Source organism: Vicia villosa, linkage group LG1, assembly GCF_029867415.1.
Source record: "Vicia villosa cultivar HV-30 ecotype Madison, WI linkage group LG1, Vvil1.0, whole genome shotgun sequence".
Classification (NCBI taxonomy): Eukaryota; Viridiplantae; Streptophyta; class Magnoliopsida; order Fabales; family Fabaceae; genus Vicia; species Vicia villosa.
In genome coordinates, this window is record NC_081180.1 from 143,424,393 (window position 1) to 143,450,592 (window position 26,200).

General features: G+C 38.2%; 3 protein-coding genes across 3 annotated transcripts; 2 read left to right on the plus strand and 1 right to left on the minus strand.

The window, feature by feature from the left end:
- The first annotated feature begins 1,183 nt into the window (after nt 1-1,183).
- Nucleotides 1,184-3,891, plus strand: LOC131644377 (uncharacterized). The gene is made up of 7 exons (XM_058914862.1): nt 1,184-1,430; nt 1,541-1,611; nt 1,807-1,915; nt 2,347-2,429; nt 2,932-3,090; nt 3,273-3,374; nt 3,479-3,891. The coding sequence occupies exons 1-7, from the start codon at nt 1,370-1,372 to the stop codon at nt 3,632-3,634; spliced, it is 741 nt and encodes a 246-aa protein (XP_058770845.1). The 5' UTR covers nt 1,184-1,369; the 3' UTR covers nt 3,635-3,891.
- Nucleotides 3,892-4,302: 411 nt separating this feature from the next.
- Nucleotides 4,303-8,264, plus strand: LOC131644376 (uncharacterized). Its single transcript, XM_058914860.1, has 6 exons — nt 4,303-4,481; nt 4,575-4,766; nt 4,860-5,171; nt 5,670-5,831; nt 5,981-6,064; nt 6,150-8,264. The coding sequence occupies exons 1-6, from the start codon at nt 4,452-4,454 to the stop codon at nt 6,255-6,257; spliced, it is 888 nt and encodes a 295-aa protein (XP_058770843.1). The 5' UTR covers nt 4,303-4,451; the 3' UTR covers nt 6,258-8,264.
- Nucleotides 6,661-8,730, minus strand: LOC131644375 (legumin B-like). Its single transcript, XM_058914859.1, has 4 exons — nt 8,417-8,730; nt 8,076-8,323; nt 7,248-7,973; nt 6,661-7,157 (listed from the first exon to the last, which is right to left on the minus strand). Exons 1-4 carry the CDS (start codon nt 8,700-8,702, stop codon nt 6,786-6,788), a joined length of 1,632 nt encoding a protein of 543 aa, XP_058770842.1. The 5' UTR covers nt 8,703-8,730; the 3' UTR covers nt 6,661-6,785.
- Nucleotides 8,731-26,200: the final 17,470 nt, after the last annotated feature.

The following is a 26,200-nucleotide window of genomic DNA, read 5'->3' on the forward strand; positions in this document are numbered from 1 at the left end:
GATTGGACCGGTCCTGTAAACTATTTCAATGCCATATCTCCAACCTATGTTAAATTTGGAATATTTTCAATACACACCCTCATGTCCAATACTCTTTTTGAGTTTGGTGCGTGGATTTTAAATGGTGGGTGGCCCAAGGTCCAATTGATACTCTGATATCATATTAGAATTTGACTTAACTAACTCTTGCAAAATCAACTTTAAACCAGCTTGTAAAGTGAATGGACCACTCTATATAAACTCTTCCATTACTTTATCTCTAACCTATGTGAAACTTGAAAATTTCCGATAGGCTCTAGCACACATTACATATGGCTTGAGTTATTTTTGTCTAAACTCCACATCAACTATTTATTTGCAATTTTATTGTGTAATAATTTAAATGTAGTCATACTATCATGCAATCTTATTTTACATACTAGAACCAAATCCATTGAACTAAACATTCACTTTCTTCGTGAAAAAGTTGTTGCAAGTAAACTCAAAATTTAACATGTACCCGACCCAACTCTAATTGCACATGCTCTTACTAAAACTAGGGGTGGCAAACGGGCATGCCCGCCCCGTTTAGACCCGCTCCGTAAAAGCCCGCGAAAAAACAGGGCGGGGCGGGATTTTTTAAGAGTACGGGTCTAAAACCTTGCCCCGTCCCGCAAAAAGTGAGGGCGGAGCGGGAAAAGCCCGTGGGCATTCGGTTTTTTAGGCCTAAAAATAGTAAAATTCTATGAAAAAACAAATGCCCGCAAAAGCCCACAAAAAACCGAGCGGGGCGGAGCGGACACACTAAAGAGAGCGGGCCTAAAACCTTGTCCCGCCCCGCGAAAATGTGCGGGTAAAACGGGCTTTCCCCGCGGGCCGGGCCCGTTTTGCCACCCCTAACTAAAACTTTACCAACTCCTATTTTTCTAAACTCGAGAACCAAACCCGAGCCAACCCATAAATTTGTGGTTTTATCCAAACCAATCTAATAATACCGTGGATGATTATTTTACCTCATCCAAACTAATGTAGACATGTATAAGCCCTAGACACAACACAATGTATAAGCCATACACACAATGTATAAATAGAGTTATACCATTACCATGCTATTGCAATGAAATGAACTCATATATATAAAATAAAAAGAAAAAGAAAACGTGGTGGCATTTAAAACAACCCAAATAAAAAAAACCCGGTCCACTACTTGCATTGCAAGAACACAAGAATATTCTCCGCCGAAGAAAAAAAAATACCTCTAGTTTACTTATTATCTGCATTCGTCATTTTTGTGTTATACCAAATTCCATTCAATTCAATTTCAATCCTCTCTTAGATAGATCCCGCTTCGTTAGATCCACTTTCTTCCCCAATCATCATCATCATCATCATGGTTCTTCACAGAGATCTCGACCTTCTCCTTTCCTCCCATTTAATCAACAATCCCAGAGGTTGTTTTCTTACCTTCATTTTTATTTTCGAGTTTCACAAATTGAACTTCAGATCTATTTCTTATGGAAAAAATGTTCTAACTTTGTTTTTTTTGTTATTGTTGTTGCAGGTGATGGTGCGAAATTCAATGCGAATTCAATTGAGAAGAAGATAGAGTTCCTTGAAAGCTTTACTGGAAAGGTACACGTGTGTCTAATACTTATGCTTATCTTGTTAGGGAAAAATTATAAATAAAAATTAGTTTTTTTTTGGTTACCCTAGTTATATGAATTCATATTTTTTTTATTCTAAGTGTGATAACATTCACAGGGAATGAGTTATTTGATTTTGTTATTTTGTTGTGAATTAATTTGAGACTGATGTTAACTGTTTCAGGTCACAAATAGAAGATCTCGTAGGTGGTTGAATGATCGTCTCTTGATGGAACTCGTACCGCGTTTGAATGCCGAAGAAATTAGAGGCTTGTTTGCTCCTCCACCTTTCGGTAATTTTTTGGTGCTGTCTGATGTGTGTTATTATTGGTTACAACAATAGATTCTTCTATGCATGAGAGTTTATTTTAAGTTTCGTTGTTTTGTTCTCTGTGTGCATGCTTTGTTACCATTTAAGTGCATTGAAATGAAGGGGAATGCATCTTAAATTTACATCAAATATGCAGTAGTACATTGTGAAAATGAACTGGCTTCAAACTTTAAATGATATTATTATACTTCTACAGTCACTTTCTAATCTATTCTTTCTTTCTGCTCTTGGAGTACAATGGTCCCAATGATGTTTGAGCCTATGACCTCATGCAAATTGCCCAAGCTCATAACCACTAGCTCAATCCTAGTCGCTTTAATCTTTTTTTCAATTTTCTATGCATTGCCCGATGTTCCCTTTTTTATGTTGATAATATTCGGGTTCATAAAACAGGTGATGAAGTTCCACCTTCAACATTTTCCTTGACTAATGTGGAGGAGTGGGACAGGTTCAGGAATATAGACATGGACAAAGAGGTTATTTTTCTTTCTCTCTTTTGCAGATCATGTCTTCAAAATTTTTTACTTTTTAAGAAAGCAATTTGGTGCACTAACAATTGGATTCATCAACCAAATGTTTTATTCATATTGGCTTTTGACTTGGCAGAATTATCTCAAGTTAAAACTTCAAAAATCCCCTCATTTCTTTAGTAGTTATTTATGATGGGATGGGTTGTGATATAGTTTAGGGTGTGATTTGTGTTTATATTTTTATGTTGCTTTAGTGCTTGAGAGCTTGTTAGTGTAATCATGGTTTGTGTGACATTTACGTATGTAGTGGTTTGTATGTGTATTATGTTCATGTGAAGCTATGTCTACATACATGAGTAATGAAATTAGTTTAGATCAAGGCGAAAATGTAATCTCTACGCTGATTGCTGACATGCTTGTTGTCATATGAAATTGTGTTTTGATTATATCTTCATGTGACGCGGTATGGTCGACTGACAAACATCTATATCTTTTATCTTTTTGCTAGGTTAATATAATTCATGCCCTTGAAAATTCTTTAGAAAAGAAGGAAGGTCACATTGACGCTGACAAGCTGGCAGTGTTGAATGGTTGGCGTAGAGTTGGTTGTAGAACAAGAGAGGCACTTCGCCGCAGCTCTCTTTTTGAACTCCTAGATGGTTATGAGGTATATCCCTGGTTATTCTGAACTCATAGAGGGTTATGTTATGCCTCATGAGGCGTTTTCCCGATCAAAATTATGCAGCTCTGTTGCACGGGAAAGGGGCTAAATAATCAGTGCTTGTTGTATTTCTCCCTTTCGTTTATAATATGTTTCTTGTCGTTTATGGAAACTTTGTTTACCTCAAGGAATGTCTACGGGCCTTCATAACTGAAAGCACAGATGGAGATGTTCTTGAACTAAGAATCAAGGATCCTTTTCATAGACTGTTGCTGCATGGAGTATGCGAGGTAATATCAGATTATCAGCTACCTATGTTATGGTGAAAATATGATGCTCTATTATAGTAGAGGGAAAATATGATACTAGTTTTGTTTTGATGTTTTGTAAACAGTTCTACAATCTGGCATCAGACACGGTGTCGGATATGAATGGCGGCGTGGAGACGTCCAAGGCGACTATGATAAAGAAAAAGAAAAGGGGTTCTCCTGAACTCCCAAAGATCACTCTGTCTCATTTCCTGAGAATGTCCAAGGAGGGAAGTTGGTAGTTTGTTCGGGCAGAACTGCTGTCCATTGTCCATACAATAAAACCTTAACATTATTGGAGATTATAGTCTCTGCCTCTGTACCATGTTCACAATCTTGTTTAGTTTATTTTCCTAAATATTACTGTAAATTAGTTCTCCAACCTGTATTTTTAGTTGGTTGATACCATCAGTCAACAATAAAATGTTGGTTGTTGGCTTACATTGTTGTATCTTATGAAATAAGATTTTTATATTTATCACAAGTTTCGATTATCAAATTTTGTGTCTTTATGAATATCTAAATCAAGATGTTTAAGTAATACTTATTTAAATTTTTTTTTCCCACTTTTTAGATACATTGACTAGTTAAAATGAATAAAAATGTTTACACTGCATACAAATTAAGATATTGATTGATAATGTTGACTAAATTAAAATGAAATAATCAATGTGCAATTACTTTGAAAATATAAATGACTAAAATACCCATTTGCAAAACCAATAATTTTTTCCTTTAAAGTGAATAGGCGGAGTGTTACAGGATTTGAACTTTATCTGCGCAACCAATTGAGTTGGTTTAAAGAGATGAGGTGTTTGTATTATATTTATTATTATATTATATTATATTGCAGAGCATGAATTGTCTCATGGGAAATGATTTAAAACTTTAACAACCATTGACCAATGATTTAAAACCATAACAACTATTGACCAATACATTTGTTTTATCTTGTTTTTGTGGAATCAATATTCTTGCTATACAAATTGTGAAAACGCGGTCCTTAGTCTAAACTCACCTAACAAGGGTAGACCAGTGCTACAACCAGCAATATCATCAATGGCAAAGAAACCTGTGAAGTACTACGTGGTATGCATGTTTATTTGTTCGACTATTAAATGTTTTTCTATTATGAAAAATATTTGTTTTGGTGCATGTGAATCTGAGTGATGAGTTACACAGGTGGATGCATTCACAGATTCTGCTTTCAAAGGAAACCCAGCAGCAGTATGTTTATTAGAACAAGACAGAGACGATGATTGGTTGCAATTATTGGCGGCTGAATTCAATATTTCTGAAACATGTTTTTTGACTCCAATTCATGGTACTTCTGTTCCTCGTTTTGGTCTCAGATGGTTTACTCCTACTACTGAGGTTAGGATCTAGCTTTTAATTATAAACTTTTCAATTCTCTTAAACATGGCTTATTACTATTATTAATATCATTTGGATCCTATTATAATCCAGGTTAAACTTTGTGGTCATGCCACATTAGCAGCTTCACACACACTTTTTTCATCTGGTTTGGTCCATAACAATGTTATTGAATTTGAGACACTATCTGGAATTTTAACTGTCAAAAAGATCCCTTCGATTGACGCCACTGGTGCACCGAATTCGCAGAATGGTGAAGCTCCGGTTGGCTTTCATATTGAATTGGATTTTCCTGCAGATCCTACCACAGAATCCAACTCTGAATTCACTTCACTCATTTCTTCGGCATTGAATGGTGCTTCAATCATTGATATAAAGAAGACACAAGTTGGAGACAATTTAATTGTAAACCCTAAGGCTATGTTTGGGAGTTTGGAGGGGAGGGGAGGGGAAAGCTTCCAAAAATGAAATTTTAAAAAAATATAGGAAAATATTTGACATTTTTTGAAAAAATGATTTTGTTTAGAATGATAAAAGAGTCATTATCATTATTAAATTTTTAATTTTCACAATACTATAACAACCTAAAAGATATTTGGAAAATTTATATAAACCCTTCAAAACCCTCCAAAACCCTCCTTCAATACAATTTTTGAGTTCCCCCATTTTATGGGGTTTTTGGTGTTATGAATAAACTCAAACCCTCCAAAACCCTCCAACCCAAAATTCTTTTATCATTTTCACCCAATTCTTCCTATTTTCCAAAGTCCTCCCCTCCCTTCCTCTCCAAACTCCCAAACATAGCCTAAATCTTCTCTCTTCCATTGATATTAGTTCGTACTAATGGAAAGAACAACACTAACATGTCTGTTTTTCTATTATTAATCTTATTACTTCTCCTAGGTTGTTGTCGCGTCTGGAAAAAATGTGACAGAAGTACAGCCACAACTTGATGTGATTGCTAAATGTCCTGGAACGGGAATAATTCTTACCGGGATTGCTCCTCCAGAGTCAGGATTTGACTTCTACAGTCGATATTTCAGTCCTAAATTTGGAATCAATGAGGTAAGTGACTAAGAACTATGGTTATAATGTTCCTTTAGTTGAATTGATAATGTCTCCTTAGCTATGTAAAGTAAGGTTCAGATTTCGAGTTTTTTTTAGCACAACTCAAGTCTGAGATAGTGTTGTTAATAACTCATATTTGCTTTCAGGATCCTGTTTGTGGAAGTGCACACTGTGGCTTGGTACCCTATTGGAGCAAGAAGCTGGGAAAGTTTGATTTAAGGGCTTATCAGGTATCACTATTACTATCTTTTCGTTGATATTCATTGGGATTATCTATGTCATTGTTGTACTAATATGTGGTTTACATTTGTGCAGGCATCAGCTAGAGGAGGAATTCTCGATCTTCATCTTGATGAGCAGAAACAAAGAGTGTTTTTGCGCGGGAAAGCTGTTACGGTGATGGAAGGGTTTGTTCTGGTCTAGTCTTGTTTCTAGCATTATAATGAAAGTAGTTGCAGAAATATCTGTAATAAATATAACAGATCACAAAAATTGTTATTGGAGCAGCACTTAATTGTTTAGATACTTTACCACATAAGTGCCTTTAAGCAAACACTTAACTGTTTAATAAATTGGTGTGGTGGTTACTTTTGGTTGATAAATATCCGAATTCTCATTGAAGTTGATGGATGACTTGTATAAATCAGTACTTCATGTTTCATTTTGGTTTTTAAATGAGTAGTCTGTGTTTGGTTCAATGTTCTTGTAATGCAAAGTTTTATTGTGAATCATTATTATTTAATTGATCTCTTGAAAATTCTTGTATAAAAAGTGTTATCAAAACAATGTCTTACATAGATGCATACATTAAGATCAGGATGAGAAATGTCACAAGGCCATAACTTTATTAATATTTTTAGAACTCAAGTTCTTCAGTACAGCACATCCAAAATTTATTTTATTATTATTTTGTTACATAAGATGGCCACCTCGTCATTGCATTGCATGAGTTTATTGAGATTGTGATTGAGGCTGAACCAACGAGCCACGATTTCCATTATACTTAATTTGAGCAACTTCACTCTTTCGAAGTCCGAAAGCATTTACAAGAACCTCAGCAGGAGTGGCCCTAAAGACCTGTTTTACATGGCTAACAGCAGCTCTATCATTTGTCTTGAACACTACATACTCAAAAGCTTCTTCATTTCCTGCTTGTTCAGCCACCACAAAGTTTTGTGGCACCACCACCAATTGTCCCTTTCTCACTTTGTCGTCGAACACTGGATTTCCTTGACTGTTCACTATTTTAACTCTTCCCTGTCCTCTAATCACGTACAAGAGGCTGTTGGCGTTGATGTTCCAGTGTGGAGCATATATACCATTCTGCATATACATACATACATCGAAGTATACACATTAATCATATTATGGAAATATACACATAGGTTAAAAAATTACTAGTACTATGCATACCCTGTAGAGAAGAACATATTCTGCACTGAGGCGTAAATTGCGGAGGATTGGGAGGGTTAAACTGTTAACAGTGCTGATGCGACCAGCACGCGGGTTGTAGAGATCAGCACGTGAAGGGCGAGCGATGTTTTCATGAATCTTTGTAGTGCAAATAGTTTCTTCCAAACCATTCTTACTTCCTTTGCTGTGTTCCCTATGTACTTCTTCCTCTTCCTCCTTTTCTTCTTCCTCTACCTGTTCTTTTTCTTTTCCTTGTCCGTGTGATTCTCGTTTCTTCTCTTCGGTGTGTTTTTTCCACTTTCGACGAGTCTCATGGCTGCGAGGTTCATCCTCATCTTCCTCTTCTTTTTCGCTATGTTTGCGGTATCTTTGTTCTCGTTCTTCTTCCTCTTCCTCCTCTCTTTGACTCTGACTTTGTTGTTGTTGTTCTTCTTCTTGCAACTCAGGACTGATAATGTCAAGACCGTCCTCTACTTTCACGATTTGACCCCTTTTGTCCTGTGGAGATCGAAGTCTCTTGGCTGTATGCTCATTGGTGTTGAGTGATTGTGCTAAAAACTCTGCACCGAAGCCACTCAACACGCTATTACCTTCGTTTTGTTCCTCGGACTCCTCCTGTTTTTGGTTCTGTCCACCTCTACGTCCAAAAGGTACTACGCGTCTTGGTTGTTCTTGTTCCTGTGTTTCGGGGAACTCTGCCTCTGGGTTTCCGCCAAGATAGAATACCTGCAAACACATATTTACATAAAATTAGTTGAGTAGAAAATATAATACGTTACAAAAGTTTATAATTCTCTGCAAAATTTGGATAATGTAACAGTTACTTACTCTGGGGGTTGAATCGAGCTGGTTTAGAGTGTTGGAAGTGTCGAGAAGACTAATGGCAACAAGAGGTTCATCACCGTGGTTATAGGTCCAGTATGGAATTCCAGGTGGAATGGCAATGACATCACCTTTAGAGAAGCGTCGAATCTTCTGGTGGCTGTCACGTTGTTGTTGTTTCTGTCTAGATTGTGAGCGTGGTTCTTCATAAGTTTCGGGACAACCAGGAACTGCAAGCCCAAGTACTCCCTTCCCTATATAGAAGAAAAAACATTAATCAGTTACAAAACAATTCAACAAATTCATAGAATATTTAGCAAATAATGAATATTTGATCACATAATAACCTTGGATGATGAAAATCAACTGTGGGGATGGTGAATAAGAAGGCAAGTGAAGGCCATTAGGATCAATGGTGCGTCGGATAAGAGTTACACCAGCACATTGTAGTTCAGGGTGATTGGGGTTCCATGTTTCAGTGAGACCAGCTTCTGACTCAACGCGGTGATCTGGTTCCAATGCATTGATACTGTCAAGCTGGCATTGGTTGAACCTATCTAACTCAGAGTGATGTGCTAAACATGCGGTCGTAAAAAGCAGGAAGAAGAGGGAAAATAGAAAGTGTTTGGCCATTGTGAACTAATGAGATTGATGAAGTGAAGAACCTGCGGTGTGGTTATTTATAGGGATGGAGAAGGGTGAAGGAGGGACACGTAAGGGTGACATTCATCACCATGCATGGTTTCCAATTCTTAATTACTTACACCTCTCAAACGATGATGATATATATATGTTCACAGTGACAGCACAGAATGAATATTTGCTGTTATCCTTACATATGTAAATGGTCCCAATGCATCTGCTTCTATTCTTTACAGTCTTGTCTTTATTAAGCAACAAACCATTTTGCTCAAACTCATATACATAAAATAGATGCAGACTGTAATCTTCACTGGAAAAAGAGCATAGTACACGCGGTGATATTTACCTTCAAGTTGCCATTGATGTTTGGATATTATCTAGGAAACTGATTTTTACCTTTATAAAAACTAACTTAAAATATGAAATTTGAGGCTTTGCCTCATGATATAGTTAGCTGCTTCTCTTGTTGTTTTCATCTCTTTAAGGAAAAAATTATGTCATTAGAATAATAGAAAACAGATAAAAGTTTATGTTTTTGCATTAGAAAATAGGAAACAACTAAGTCATTCAAATTACTTATAATGCAAGGAACCATTTCCTAATGGTGATGCACGGTCATTGCAAGAAACTAAAAAGCGATTTGAGTCAATCATATAATGCAAACCTTCTATATCATGACTGCATGTACATTCGACCACTGAAGTAGTTGGGGAGGTTTTGTTTAGAACCCATCTGGCCTTTTGTGAATCATTATTGTTATCATTATTATTTAATTGATCTATTGAAAAGTTATTGTTTGAAAAGGGATATTGAAATAATGTAGGGTGATAGTTTAGTTTAACTGCTTATGCCATTAAGAATTAGGTTTTAGCTCATTGGAGACTAAATGCTATGGGGTTAACATTCAATACACCATCCTTACCTAGTTTGTAGATGGATTCGCGTTGAGAGTTTGGATGCATATTGAAGTTGAGTGTTATAACTATCAAGTTAATGTTGTCTCTACTATGTTGAAGTAATCTTAAATTTAACATTTCAACATTTTCACTTCAATCTAATTTTAGTTTCGTATAGTTGTTTATGGTGGTATAAATACTGAACTCAAATTTTAGTTTGGAATATAATTCACTTTGCTACCGCTTTCAGTTTGAAAGAGAAACTTAGTTACAATTCTCTCTCTTCTTCATCTTCATCTTCAATCTCGTGCACTAACAATTAGTATCTAAAGCTTTGGTTAGATTCACAAGGAACACGAGTGTACGAGAGGCATGTGTGATTGATTCCTACACATTCAATTCACAGTGAATTGAATATCAAAATTGAAACAGAATCACATTTATTAATTCTGGGGGATTGGGAAACACAAGCGTGGGGGATATTTGAGTGAATTTGCACAAGAACAAAGATGAATGAAGGAAACGGTAGCTTGAACACAAAGCTTTTAGTATATGATGGACAAAACTAAAATTAGTGGATGATTCAGGTGCATGTGTTGTTTGGCGCTCAAGATGTTCTTGATCTCGCCATTGATGATTACACGCCGGTTGCAGCAAATATATCTGAAGTGTAAAGAAACGCGCAAAGAGAAACGAGGAAGAAGGATCATGAGGCGTTGTTCTATATCCATGAGTGTGTGGATACAAATAAGTTTGAGAAGATCGCCGATTCAATGACGAAGAATGTTGCGTGGCACACTAGTACGGTGTTCTAGCAATGATGCATCAGTGAAGAAGGTGAAGCTTCATAGTCCATGTAAGTAGTATGAGAATCTCAACATGAAGAACAATGAGAAGGTACCATATTACATCTCCAGAGTGATTATGATCACCAATGAGACGAAGGCTTGCGAAGAAACGCTCTCTGAACAAGTTAATGTTGAGAAGGTATTGAGATCACTAACTCCTTAGTTTGATTACTTTGTTGTAGCAATTGAACATTCTAAAAACCTCAGCATTATGAGAATTGAAGTGTTGCACGTATTTTAGAGGCACAAAAGTTGCGTCTGACTGAGAGAAACTCTGAAAGAGAGATAGAGCAAGCTCTGAAAGCGTCTTCAGATAAGAAGAATCAGAAGTAGTATTGGCCAGAGGCCAAGAAGATAGATGGTGGTTCTTAGAAGTTAGAAGCCTCCAACTCTGATGAGAAGAAACATCACAAGAGACAAGAGAAATGTTCAGTGTTACAACTGTAATAAGTTTGACCACTTTGCTTCTGACTGTTGGTCAAATAAGGAAAGGAAGTCACAATAAGCAAATATAGAAAGAGGAGATTCTGATGATGAACCTGTACTATTGATGACTTTTGAATCTGATGGTGGATATTTGGTAGACTGGTGGTATCTGGACAGTGACTGCTAAAATCACTTAATTGGAAACAAATAATGGCTGATTGATTTTGACTCTAGAAAGAGGACAAAATTTTCCATCCTTTGTTTTCTTTCTCATAGTGCATCCTTTCCTTTTTGTTCTCAAATCTTATTTTCTTTCTTTTCAAAGAACTCACAATATGTTATACCCCAAAATTTGCCCGCATCTTTTTTCAAGAAAACTCCAATCTGAAAATTAAGAGTCTCATATAATCATGGATTTTTATTTCAACAAATATCCTGACATATGAAATACTTAGTTTTTAGAATTTTTCTTATACAGTAATTTGGCTTGCAGTTGAATTTATTCTTACGCAAACGCCAAATACTGTTTATTACTTCACACATGCTATTTATTTATTTACAGATAAATAGTACTCACACAATTGGTACAGAGTTAAATCTTTTTGCAGGCGCAGAATCAGGAAACTCAGACTGTACTGGTAACAGTCAGTTGACAGCCAAACTGCTGGCAGTACAATTCTCAGTGTTTTGTACCATCAATCAAATCAATCTTTTACAATTCAAAATTCCAAGATTTTTTGTTCTAGAAGTCTTCTGAATATCACGCGATTAGCAGAGACTCAACACTGCACAAAAATCAGGTACGCTTAACTGTCTCCTACACAAACAGTCCCTGACTAGGGTTTTCTTGTTTTTACAGGAGAAACAAGTTTTTGAGACCTCAAATGGATTTCATGCACATCCATATATCTCAAAGTACCATCATACAAATTTTCAAACTTCAATTCACTCAGACGCACCGTCAGCAGCTCAAACAGTCAACAGACGACCCGTTTGACCAAAAAGTCAACAGACAGTCAAAAATGAATTTTTTTGTCAAAGTCCATATTTTGTCAAAGGATTCATCATTTGATCATTGGATGATCATAATTCATCAAGGAAAGATCAAAAATCAACAAAACCCTAAGATTCAAAATTAGGGTTTTTGCCTGAAAAGTCAACTCAACTTTGACTGGTCATAACTCTCTCATCCTTCATCCAAAAAATTCAAACCAAAGCTCATTTTGAAGGAAATTCAATTATCTTTCAAATGCAATTGATCCCATGGTCATTGCATTCACCATTTGAAAAATATGACCAAAGACATTACAGGTCATTTTCAAAGTCAACAAGAAGACACTTTTTTCAAAAGGACACACAAGGAGCATCAAAAATCATTTTGACATGAGACCAAAGACATTGGTTAGAGGACTCTTTGAGGTTTCCAAAAAGTGCAAGATCTCCTTCATATGACAAAAATTGAGGGATTTACACCTTGTTGAAGTTGGCTAAATTTTGGGAAAATACATGAAATCAACATTGCTCAAAAATGTATTTTTTCCAAATGGGGCCAAGTTTTCATGGTTCAAACATCATTTCCATAATATAATGGGCCTCCCACGACCAAGACAAAGCCCACATCATTTTTATCCATTTTTGATTTGATTTTATCACATATAAGATTAAATTTAAAAAGGAAAATGGAAGGATAATGCATAGCTTGAATTCCAAGCATGACTCATCAAGAGAATCATTCAACTCTGTCCCAAGCCAAAGTACAGCAGAGGGAGAGAAGAAAATCAAGCCATAGTGGCTTAAATGCCAAGCTACACATGTGGAAAAAGTCAAAAATTCAACAAAGCACTTATTGCTTTCTAGCTTAGATTTTAAGCACTTCAATGCTTATATATAGGCTAGCATACTTCAGTAATGGGGGGAGCCACGAGAGAGACAAGTTCAGAAACAAAGTCTTGCTTGTAACACACTTGTAATCACTTGAAACTTTTCAAAGAAATCTCAAATTCGAATTTTGAATTCCAGTCACTTTCCATACAAACTAAACATTCTAATACCTTCCTCAAGCATCACTGAACATATCTCAATCATTTCCAAGTCTTGAAACCTCATAAATCGAGCTACCTAGGCCACGGTTTGTTCAAACTAAAACTAACTTATATCTCATAACACACGCATATCTAGCAAGATGTAGACATATATTTGAACTTAGTGTGGTGTGTAGATCGTTTCTGGACATTTAATCAAGGTTTGGTTGCTTATATACGAAGTTACCATTTTAGGGTTCATACTCTCCAAATTAGGGCTTTCTGAAATAAGCAAAATTACAGGTTCTAAGTGGTACCATTGAATTCGTATGGACTAGACGAATTGAATGGGCATGTCGCGCCAAATTTATAAACACGTTTACCCCTATTCGCTATTTTGCAGGTTTAAGCATCACTTGTTATAGCGCTTTTTTACAAAAGCGCTGTTAAAGGTGTTGTCTGGAGGTTGAAGACGAAGACGTGTCTTCCCCCCATTGGTTTAGACGCGCGCGTGTTTTTTTAAATTTGTCTCTGATTCTGTGCTTTGCAGGTGTAACTTTTACCACGTGCCTCAATATCTGGGCCATCTGATCTCATTTAATGACTCATCCAACGCATCAGAATGAATCCCCATACCATGGACTCTCAGATTAATCACACATGATCATGTATCCTTTTATTTTCTATTTTATTTTAATTTTCTTTGCAAAATTAATTAAAAATAGTTTTAAAAATCCAAAAAATACACAAAAAATATTTTTAGACTTCTAAAATAATATATTATTTTCTGAAATAAAAATATTTTATTTTTCTTCAAAATTTCAATATTTTGCATAATTAATTAGTATATATTTATATATTTGCTTTTTAATTATTCTAACCAATCAAAAAATCATAAAAAAATTGTTCTTTATATTAAATATTGTTTATATGTTATAAAATAATTTTGTACATATTTAGGATAATTTTCTCTTTAAGTTTTAATTATTTGTATAATTATTTGCATAATTATGTATTAAATAGCTTAATCAATTTCAAATCAATTTCAAAAATTCCAAAAAAAATTAGTTTTGTTTTAAAATTAATTGATAAATATTTTGTACATATTTTAAACTTAATTTCTAGGTTTAAATCTATTTCCATCTTTTTCCTTCATTTTAATTTAATTAATCATGCATTAATTATAATTAAAATCAATCATAAAAAAAAAAATCCAAAACATGCCTTTTATTTTTCTTGCAATTTAAATTCCTAGATAAATGTATAGGATGTCAAATTCATGTAAATAGGCTAGTTTACATTTCCTGCACAATCGATGTAATAGCGTAGATTTACTTTCCGCACTTTACATTTCCGCATTTTAATTTCCAGCAAATATAAACTGCGTGTATGTCAAAGATAAAATTGAACCGTTAGATCACTAACTTCAAAGATAAAATATCTGAATCCAAACACAATCACACTTGCACCTTTTAAGGTAATCCCTTCTCATTCTTTTCAAAATCAAAGTCAAAATTCTACTGTTTCGAGTACAAAATCGAACCTTTTGTTTGTATCCGGTGAAAGGATAGATTTTTAAAGGAAATAAGGATAAAGACCTTACAACTCAGGGTAGACCTCCTAGTTTGCTTGCTCAAATCAAAACAAACAAAATTCTCATACACTGTTGTTTTTCAAAACAAAACTTTCCAAAAAGACAATATTTTGTATACATCCAAACACGGATCATTACAAAGTTAACGTTCTTTTCAAAACATCTTTCGAAAGATAAACAAACATTTTGTATACATCCGCACAAGGATCATTACAAATTCAATTTACAAAGGTATTTGAAACCACATATGAGCATTCTAAAGCAATTGAAAAGTAATCGAAAAACAAGTGAGCTAAGCAAACTTAAGAGCCCATGGATAACCATGGATACAAAGGGTGCTAACACCTTCCCTTTGTATAACCTACCCCCTTACCCAGAATTTCTTTCTGTTTCTTTTATAAACCTTTCCTCAATTGGATAAAATAAAAGGTCGGTGGCGACTCTGTGAATTTTCAAAAATGCGAAAGCATAAGCGATAAAAAAGAGTCAGTTCACGTATCTCTCCCGCTCAGAGGTATGGCCCGAAAAAAAACGGAGGTCCACAGAACTGGCGACTCTGCTGGGGAGTCACTTTCAAAAAACAAAATGTTTTCAAAAGGGGTTACCTTAAGAGAATAGATTACTTCGATGTTTTCAATTGTTTAACTTGATTGCTCTATTTTTCAAAGGTTTGTTTGTGTATTTTGCTTGTGTGAAAGATTCTAACCCGAATCTCGAGATACCTTAAGTATATGACAATAGACCAAGGAAACTGTACGGCATGTATCGATACGGTTGATCTGGTAGTCATCGTTAGTGCGATACTTTGGTTTATACTGATGTCCCTTGAAAACGATCAAGGAGTATATTAGGCTTCCGAAATGTCATTAAACACTAATTTGTCTTAGAACCTTTTTAGTTGAACTTGACTTGTGGCCTATTAAGTGGCTAGCTTTGAAATTGATCGAAGTTAGTTATCCTCGAGGAATGTTTTGATCGGCCGTTCGAGCGCCGTATTGAGATGTTACTTCCAAGGATCATAGAACCCGAATGCTATTCTAGGACAGGTTTTAACCAACTCAACTTCAGTGGGGAGGGTATCACCTATCAGCTTCATGCAAGCCTTTAAACCTAAGGCTATTGTTTGATTTGTTTTTGTGTGCCACATGTTTGCATCATAAGCATATTATTTTCACACTAAACACTTCAAGGATCAAAGAGTTTACCTTTGTTTTTTGCAGGTAATGGCTCCCGCCACCCGAGATTACATCCGAATCAACATCTCAACGGTACCATCTGAACTAAAAGACTTAGTGTCAGAATTCCCCAGGAATGTTCAATTCACCGAAAGGCATGGTCACCTACTCCATTTGGTTACCTCAAAATTTGAAGAAGACATGATACGGGTCCTGTTCCAGTTCTTTGACCCTGAACATCATTGCTTTACCTTTCCTGATTACCAGTTGGTACCCACTTTGGAAGAATTCTCTGAACTAATTGGATTACCTGTTCGAAATCAATTACCTTTCACTAGTTTAGAAAGGATTCCAAAACCTGAGGTCATTGCTGCTGCTTTACATCTGCGAAAATCAGAAATCGAGTCCAATTGGGACACCGACGAAGGTTCATACATGCATGGGACAGTGTCTATAGAATAGACAGCAAAACTTTGGGGCAATGGAATTCTATCCCTATGGAACCTTACCTCAGATGGGTCCGCACTCATGCTCAGAAACTCATTATGCCATATCCCGCCATTCTACCTGTGACTATTGAGCCAGAGGTCGAAGGAGACGAACCCCAAGTTATTCTACACCCGGATATACCAACTGACCTAGAAGAGTTGCAAAAATCTTGGGTTCAACTAAAAGAGGAAAGAGACACCTTCAAAGCACACTGTCAAGACTATGAGAGAAGGATATTGGAGCTCACCGGACAGCCTCAAGAAGAACAGCAGATCAACACATTCCTGGGGGCAAAGAGAAAGCGTCCATGGGAGACCTGAGGGATCATTCATTTCCTTTATTTCTGTTTTGTAAGCCCAAATGAGGCAAAGAAAAAAAAAAGCAAAAAAAAAAAGAAATAAATTGTTTAACTAATGTTTGTTTCTTCTTTGTTTTAACAAATCTAAACTCTAAGATCCTTGAAAACATTGCACACACATTTCATTCATATACACTGCATTCACATACATTGCATTCATATACATTGCATATACATTTCATACATTTGCATATACATTTCATTCATATACATTGCATCCAGTCATACACATTGCATAACAGGTTCACATGACGGATTTCTCATCTTCTCACTGTTTATTTCAGTCAGAAGAGATGGAATCTGAGACAAGCATCAAGAACCTCGAAGCACAGAATGCCCAAGTTCAAGTGGCAATTCTGGAACTGGCAAAGGGGCAACAAGAACTGAAAGCCCTGATAATCAAGAAGAAAAAGAAGCCCAAAGGATCTGTAGGCGTGAGTCACCTGAAAAGGAAGATCAAAATCCCAGTCAAAAAGTTTAAAAAGCTACCGATCCCTGAAACAGTCGGTGATGGTGAACAAGAAGACAATCAAAGCAACCAGGGTTCTGCTAAACCCTCTCTCTCTTCAAATGAAGAAGATGATCATTCTGGGGACGAACCGGATGATGACAAGTACCAACAGCTGGAAGACCGTATGAAAGCTATGGAGATACAAAAAGTACCTGGTTTAGATTTCAATGATCTGGGGCTCATCTCGGATGTTGTTATCCCTCCAAAATTCAAAGTTCCTGTCTTTGCAAAATATGATGGAGTTTCTTGCCCGAAACTACATCTGAGATCCTATGTGAGGAAGATACAACCTCATACAACAGATAACAAATTGTGGATTCACTTCTTCCAAGAAAGTCTGTCGGGTACACAACTCAAGTGGTACTACCAGCTGGAAAATACCAAGGTTCATACTTGGGAAGAATTAGCTGCTGCTTTTTACAAACAGTACCAATACAATGCTGATCTTGCGCCAACCCGTACTCAACTAAGGGGCATGTCTTTGGGACCAAAGGAAATTTTCAAAGGATATGCACAAAAGTGGAGAGATATGGCTGGAAGGGTTCAACCACCCTTATCTGATCGCGAACTAGTCGACATGTTCATGGGCACTTTAACTGGCCCTTTCTATAGCCATTTGCTGGGAAGCTCATCATCAGGTTTCACTGACCTGATACTGACCGGAGAACGTGTCGAAAGTGGCATTCAAAATGGAAAATTTCAAATAGGTTCCTCCTCTGGTACTACAAAAAGGCCCATCAGCGGGAGAAATGAGGTCAATGCAACACAAATTCAGAAAAGTCGCAAAAGTGAGCAGCATCAATCTGTAGGGGCAGTTCTGATCTCCGCATCTGCACCTCAAAAAGATCAACAGCCAAAATATACGCATCGACCAGATGCACCAAGAAGAAATTTCACCAGAATCAACATGCCAATCTCTCAGGCATTGCAGCACTTGCTAAAAGCAGATCTGATCACATTAAAGGGTCCTCCAAAGAATGTCAACACTTCCTCTCCGAATTATCGCCCTGATGCAACATGTGCCTATCACTCAAACTTTCCAAGACATGACGCAGATCACTGCTGGGCCTTGAAAAATAAAATACAAGATATGATAGATGCTGGGGAAATTGAGTTCGATCCTCCAGAAACTCCAAATGTCATCACTGCACCTATGCCAAAGCATGACAGAACTGTTAACGCTATCCTGGACACTGTTTACATCTATGATGTGAACGAATTATCAACTCCACTCTGCGAAGTCAAAGGAAAGCTAATCCAAGCTGGTTACTTTCCAGGGTGTGACCCCGACTGCTTTTATTGCTCATACCTGCCCAATGGTTGTGAAAATCTGAGGATGGGAATTCAAAAGTGGATGGATCGCCGTATCATTATGTTTGAGAGGCCCCCTTCTATGGACGTGCTGTGCGAAGTCTTTGCAAACGGAATGAGAATAGAGGATGCCTCAGTGATCTCCAGCTTACCATTCAAAATCTCTGCCAAGGCTCCATTCAAAATTTCTGCTACACTCAAAGTGGCATCAGTAGTCATTGCTAGTCCAACTCCATTTCCATACTCCTCAGACAAAGCTGTCCCATGGGGATACGACACTAATGTTTATGTTCATGGAGTTAAGCAGGGTACCTCGACTGAAGAGGCCGCAAAGTTAACTACTCCAACTGTGGGTAATATTGTGGGTACCAGCAAGATCACGAGAAGTGGAAGAATCTTTTCACCAGAAATTTCTCCAAAATGTTGCTGCTGGTCCAGTCCGAGTCCCAGTTCCTAATCAAGATAACAACGCTCGAGGCAAAGAGCCACAAGTTGAACAAGTTCAAACCCCGGTGGAGATCACTGCTGAGGATCCATCAAAGCAAGAAATGGAGGAAATATTGAAAATCATCTGCAAGAGTGATTACAATATTGTTGAGCAACTAGGGAACACCGCTTCAAAAATCTCAATGCTATCTCTGCTAAAATATTCAGAAGCTCATGCCAAAGCTCTGATGAAGTTCCTTAAAGCTGCGCATGTGTCTCAAGAGATCTCAGTCGACCAATTTGAGAATTGTGTTGCCAATCTAACCGTGAACAATGGTCTCGGTTTCTCTGATGTGGATCTAACCCCTGCTGGAAAAAATCACAACAAAGCCCTACATATCTCCATTGAATGTAATGGCACCACTTTATCTCATGTGCTAGTAGATAACGGTTCTTCTTTGAATGTGTTACCGAAAACAGTACTAGAAAAGCTTGACTTCGAAGGAATTATGTTACAACCAAGTGATGTTGTGGTAAGAGCCTTTGACGGGTCAACAAGAACGGTATACGGAAAAGTGAATCTCCCAATCAGAGTGGGTTCTCAAATCTTCGATTCTATCTTTTACGTAATGGAAATTCACCCAGCCTACTCCTGTTTACTTGGACGCCCTTGGATACATGGGGCAAACGCTGTAACTTCTACCCTGCATCAGAAGTTAAAATATCCAGTAAAAGGAAAGATTGTCACAGTCTATGGCGAAGAGGAATATGTGGTTAGTCACCTAAGCAATTCCAAATATGTTGAGTTGGAGGACGAATTCATCGAAACTCCATGCCAATCATTTGAGGTGGTCTCCCCAGATGTCTCTACCACCAAGCATATTCCTGCTACTCCAACTACAACTATGGCTTCTCTCAAAGATGCCAAAGCCATGATTGAACAGGGTGATTGCACAGTATGGGGACAGCTTCCCGATATACCCTACAAGTCTGACAAGCTAGGCTTGGGCTATGATAGTGAAGATCAAAAGAATGATCAAGGTCCTCGTTCTGGAGGATTAATGTCACACTTCGTCAGCCAAGAAGTAAACGCTATTGAAGATGAAGGAGTGTTCTTGAACCATATCATTCAGCCATATCCAGATGAGATTCCACCCATTTCCATGGGAATGTGGGATGCTGTGGGAGAACCAAGTGACGGGTATAATTATCAGCATACCGCACCTCAGAATTCTTATGTTGCTATGGAAGACATTACCCCGACTGGATGAGGTGATCAAATTGAAAATGACGAAAGTTTCACAAGTCCCGTCACTGAGCAATATCAAAATCCACCCAAAGAAGTATGGGACACGCTAGGAGAACCCAGCAGCAAATATGACTATATGGTGAAATATTCCGCTCCTCCGAGCTCACAAATTGCTATGAAGGACATTGTCCCAACTGGATGGGATGAACATTACGATGACAATTTCGCTTTTGAAGAAGCCAGGGAAATACCAAATAACGAAGGTTGCTTTCTGTCAGAATACACTCCTCACCAGGATGCACAAGTCTCTATTCAAAACATCATCCCGACTGCATGGGACGGCCTTATTGAGCATCTTGCTCAACCAGCAGAGATATCTCAGCCTGGGCTCTCGTATCCAGCAGAGTATATCCCTTATCCCGAAGGATCACCGGCTCATTTTCCCACTAATGAAATCAATGCTGTGGAAGATGAAGAAGACCACTGCAACTGGAACAGCTGGATACTCCCTGCTCACAACAGTGGATTGAACAACTGGAAAGCCGAGGATGTGATCTCCTTTGACCAGGAGTAAATGCCATTTCCTGTTTTCTTTGTGTATATTGTGCAAAGATAAAAATGGTTCCTGAACAATCGAACCATGAGCCTGAAAGCCGCGTGCCTTGCCCAAAGCACACTGGCCCTTCTATAAGGGCTTATCATATCATGATCATGTGCATTCAATAAAATCATGGGACGCTTGCATATTTAAATTTTGTGATCCTTTTTCTTTCTTTCTTCGCTTTCAAATAGCTATGTTTTTTCTTCACACACACTCACATAACTAACATGCAGATTCACATACACTCTGGATCCAGTCAACAACGATTCTGCTATTGCCCGTCATGACTTTGAAAGTCCGATCTACCAAACTGAGGACGAAAGTGAGGAAGATTGTGAAGTGCCAAGAGAAATTGCAAGGCTGCTAGAACAAGAAGACAAGGCCATACAGCCTCACGAGGAGCCAATTGAGGTCATCAACTTGGGCAGCAACGAAGAAAAGAAAGAAGTCAAAGTAGGGGCTGATTTAGAACACAGCATCAAGCAAAGACTGATTCAAATGCTGCGAGACCACGTCGAGATATTCGCCTGGTCCTATGAAGATATGCCAGGCCTTGACACGGACATTGTAGTTCATCGCCTGCCAACAAAGAAGGTAGCATTCCAGTCAAACAGAAACTACGAAGGAGTAGGCCTGATATGTCAAAAAAGATAAAAAACGAGGTTGAAAAACAGTTCAATGCCGGATTCCTAAAAGTTGTAAGTTATCCTCCTTGGATAGCTAACATCGTGCCTGTACCTAAAAAAGACGGGAAAGTCAGAATGTGCATGGACTACAGAGATCTGAACCAGGCAAGCCCCAAAGATGATTTCCCTTTACCACACATCGATGTACTGGTTGACAATACCGCACAATGCAAGGTATTCTCCTTTATGGACGGATTCTCAGGGTACAATCAAATCAAGATGGCACCCGAAGACATGGAAAAAACAACCTTCACAACACCCTGGGGAACCTTTTGTTACAAAGTAATGCCCTTTGGTCTGAAAAACGCAGGAGCAACCTATCAACGTGCAATGGTAGCGCTATTTCATGATATGATTCATCAAGAAATAGAGGTGTATGTCGATGACATGATTGCAAAATCCAACACCGAGGAAGAACATCTGGGTCATTTACACAAGTTGTTTGACAGACTCAAGAAATACAAGTTGCGACTGAACCCAAATAAGTGTACCTTTGGAGTAAGATCCGGCAAACTCTTAGGTTTTATCGTCAGCAGCAAAGGTATTGAGGTTGATCCCGCCAAGGTTAAAGCCATTCAAGAAATGCCTCTACCTCGTACCGAGAAACAAGTCAGAGGATTCTTGGGACGTCTAAATTACATCGCCCGATTTATTGCCCACATGACTACTACTTGTGTGCCGATCTTCAAACTGTTGAAGAAAGATCAAGTGGAAAGGTGGAATGACAAATGCCAGTTAGCCTTTGACAAAATCAAAGAATATCTCCAAAAACCTCCAATCTTGTTGCCACCTGTGGAAGGCAGACCTCTGATAATGTACCTAACTGTGTTAGAAGACTCAATGGGGTGTGTACTAGGACAACATGACGAATCCGGCCGAAAGGAGCACGCAATCTACTATCTTAGCAAAAAGTTTACCGATTGTGAAACAAGATACTCACTACTCGAAAAAACTTGTTGTGCCTTAGCTTGGGCGGCTCGCCGACTAAGACAGCACATGCTAAATCACACCACTTTCCTAATCTCCAAGATGGATCCCATCAAATACGTGTTCGAAAAACCTGCTCTCTCTGGAAGAATAGCGAGATGGCAAATGATCTTAACAGAATATGACATTCAATACACTTCACAAAAAGCAATCAAAGGAAGTGTGGTAGCTGATCATCTGGCTCATCAAGCAGTGGATAATTATCAAGCATTGAACTTTGACTTCCCAGACGAAGACATTATGCTAGTCAATGACTACAAACAACCAGGACCAGAAGAAGGACCCGAGCCAGGATCCCGGTGGACTATGGTTTTTGACGGAGCTTCTAATGCACTTGGCAATGGCATCGGAGCTGTGATCATTTCCCCCGCAGGAGGTCATACACCATTCACTGCCAGGTTATGCTTCAATTGCACTAACAATATAGCCGAATACGAAGCATGTATTCTGGGTCTTAAAGCTGCAATCGATCTAAGAATTAAATTCCTGGAAGTCTACGGAGACTCGGCCTTGGTAATCTACCAAGTCAAAGGGGAATGGGACACGAAGCACCCGAATTTAATTCCTTACAAAGAATATGTGCTGAGTTTGATTCCTTACTTCGAAGAAATCACTTTCGAACACATCCCACGCGAGGAAAATCAACTAGCTGATGCTTTAGCTACCATGTCATCCATGTTCAAAGTCAGGTGGGACAACGAGGCGCCTATGATCACCATTTACAGGCAAGATGAACCATCATATTGCAATGAGATCAATACCTAGGGAACAGAAGAAAAACCATGGTTCCATGAAGTAAAAAGATATCTCGAAGCTCAGGAGTACCCTGAAGGGGCATCCATTAATGACAGAAAGTTTCTAAGGAGATTTGCTGCCAAATTCTTTCTAAGCAATGGAACCTTATACAAACGCAACCATGACTCGACTTTACTTCGCTGTGTAAACAAGAAGGAAGCAAAACAGATCATGGAAGAAATACACAATGGTACCTTCGGTACTCATTCCAGTGGACATACAATGGCTAAAAAGATCCTGAGAGCAGGTTATTACTGGTCTACCATGGAAACAGACTGCCATCATCACTCCCGAACATGTCACAAATGCCAGATATACGCTGACAAAGTACATGTACCTCCAGTTCCATTAAACGTCCTGACGGCTCCTTGGCCTTTTGCAATGTGGGGTATTGATATGATTGGAGAAATCAAACCTACTGCCTCCAACGAACATCGCTTTATCCTGGTCGCTATTGACTACTTCACAAAGTGGGTAGAAGCAGCTTCATTTGCTTCTGTTACCAAGAATGTGGTGGCCCGGTTCATCAAATACAATCTCATTTGTCGGTACGGCATCCCTGAACGGATTATCACGGACAATGGCACAAATCTAAACAACAGAATGATTACTGAACTTTGCACACAGTTCAAGATCAAACATCATAATTCTTCTCCATATCGACCAAAGATGAACGGCGCGGTGGAAGTTGCCAACAAGAACATCAAGAAAATCATACAAAAAATGACAGTAACCTACAAAGACTGGCATGAGATGTTACCTTTTGCTCTTCATGGTTATCGCACATCTGCGCGTACTTCAACAGGGGCAACTCCATTCTCCTTAGTCTATGGTATGGAGGCAGTTCTTCCAATTGAAATTCAGATTCCTTCCCTAAGGATTATGAAAGAAGCCAATCTAGACGAAGACGATTGGATTCAAACACGGTTGGACCAGATAAACTTGATTGATGAGAAAAGGCTCGCAGCTATTTGTCATGGTCAGCTATACCAAAAGCGTATGATCAAAGCCTTCAACAAAAAAGTCAAAAGTCAAGCATACCAAACTGGTGGCTTGGTTGTCAAACGCATCATCTTACCACAAGGTGATCCCAGAGGCAAATGGACTCCCACCTACGAGGGACCATTCATAATCAAGAAAATATTCTCCGGCGGCGCCATGTTGCTTACTACCATGGATGGTGAGGATTTCCCACACCCTGTGAATGCTGACATAGTCAAAAAATACTTCGCTTAAAAAGAAAAAAACAGCTCGCTAAGTTGAAAACCTGAAAGGGCAACTTAGGCAAAAAATGAGCGTCTCGGTGGATTGAAAACCCGAAAGGGCGGTCCAGGCAAAAATTAGAGACTAAACAAATACTATCCCGGTAGGCTGAAAACCTGAAAGGGCAGCCTAGGCAAAAGTTAGGGAATGAAGCATACAACTATGTTCCGTTCAGCTGCCTACTCACCATCAAGATTCAACACCTCAAAGACACCGATCAGTCCAATCACTTTCTTCCAACAAGTGAGGGATGAGATGCTCGAAGACAGATTGGCAATAGCAGAATTGAAACTTGACTGGATTGTTTTCACATAGCTATTTACCTTCATAAATATTTTCCAAAACTTTATGACAGTTTCCTACTTCTAGGATTATTGTCTCCCTGTGCTAATCAGCCTATCATGGCTCTTTTTCAAAAATCAATGCAGCTTAGGCTCAAAAATCACCATTTTCACTTTTTTTGTTTTAAATACGTAAACGTCCCAATGATAATTCTGAATGAACATGTGCATTTGAATATGATTGATGTTTACCAGGAAAAACAGGAATAGCATTCAGGAAATGTCCCAATTATCTGGACATCATTCCATCAGAAGAAAATCCCCAAGAGAAACACATTTCTCAGCAAATTCCTCAAAAAGATTTTCTCTTCAAAAGAAGTCTTATCCCCCAGCAGGGTTGTTCCAGATTACTATCTTCAGAAGGTGTGATCCCCGCACCCGGACTTGGTCAGATAGTGCATCGGAGGATTATGCATCTTCCTCATTCCCACTTGAAAGGGCATCAGAACTTCCAGCTACCTTTCATTCCCAAGTGATAGTCAAAGATCCTTCAACAGAGTACCATGGTTCTCAAAGAATTTCCCCAGCCGAGGGTACTCAAACAAGACAAAAGATCATCAACAATCATATCCAGATGACTGACGGAAATTTATTTTCCCGAATAGAAGCTTGACATCATATTCATACATCACACATTCATATTCATACATCACACATTCATATATTCATACATCATACATCATACATCATGCATCATGCGCATATTCATACGCATATTCATACACAACATAACATGCATATTTATACTTTAGCTCGAGAATATCTCACATTACATGCATCATAAACATTGCATATCACTAACTTGATTTTTCAGGTAGACGGATATCTTCAACAAAGATGTTCTCAATCACATGCAGTGTTCACCTGAATTCCATGAACGATTCTCTCAGATATAATCAAGCCGAAGATTAATTCTGATCACTTATCAACTCAAAAACAAGCATCACAGATCTAAGTCGATACCTCAGACGGTTCCAGAACGATCTAACATCACAGATCTAAGTTGATACCTCAGACGGTTCCAGAACGATCTAGCATCACAGATCTAAGTCGATACCTCAGACGGTTCCAGCGATCTAACATCGCAGATCTAAGTTGATACCTCAGACGGTTCCAGAATGATCTAACATTGCAGATCTAAAGTTGATACCTCAGACGGTTCCAGAACGATCTAACATCGCAGATCTAAGTTGATACCTCAGACGGTTCCAGAACGATCTAACATCGCAGATCTAAAGTTGATACCTCAGACGGTTCCAGAACGATCTAACATTGCAGATCTAAAGTTGATACCTCAGACGGTTCCAAAACGATCTAACATCGCAGATCTAAAGTTGATACCTCAGACGGTTCCAGAACGATCTAACATTGCAGATCTAAAGTTGATACCTCAGACGGTTCCAAAACGATCTAACATCGCAGATCTAAAGTTGATACCTCAGACGGTTCCAGAACGATCTAACATCGCAGATCTAAAGTTGATACCTCAGACGGTTCCAGAACGATCTAACA

Bases quoted from the DNA above. Each gene is read 5' to 3' on its own strand.
- LOC131644377 (XM_058914862.1), top strand. From the start codon at position 1,370: ATGGTTCTTCACAGAGATCTCGACCTTCTCCTTTCCTCCCATTTAATC. The intron at 1,431-1,540 runs GTTGTTTTCTTA...TTGTTGTTGCAG, and splicing joins TTTAATCAACAATCCCAGAG to GTGATGGTGCGAAATTCAAT. The intron at 1,916-2,346 runs GTAATTTTTTGG...TTCATAAAACAG, and splicing joins GTTTGCTCCTCCACCTTTCG to GTGATGAAGTTCCACCTTCA.
- LOC131644376 (XM_058914860.1), top strand. From the start codon at position 4,452: ATGGCAAAGAAACCTGTGAAGTACTACGTG. The intron at 4,482-4,574 runs GTATGCATGTTT...TGAGTTACACAG, and splicing joins AACCTGTGAAGTACTACGTG to GTGGATGCATTCACAGATTC. The intron at 5,832-5,980 runs GTAAGTGACTAA...ATTTGCTTTCAG, and splicing joins CTAAATTTGGAATCAATGAG to GATCCTGTTTGTGGAAGTGC.
- LOC131644375 (XM_058914859.1), bottom strand. From the start codon at position 8,702: ATGGCCAAACACTTTCTATTTTCCCTCTTCTTCCTGCTTTTTACGACC. The intron at 8,324-8,416 runs GTTATTATGTGA...TCTTCTATATAG, and splicing joins GTTGATTTTCATCATCCAAG to GGAAGGGAGTACTTGGGCTT. The intron at 7,158-7,247 runs GTATGCATAGTA...ATGTATATGCAG, and splicing joins AATATGTTCTTCTCTACAGG to AATGGTATATATGCTCCACA.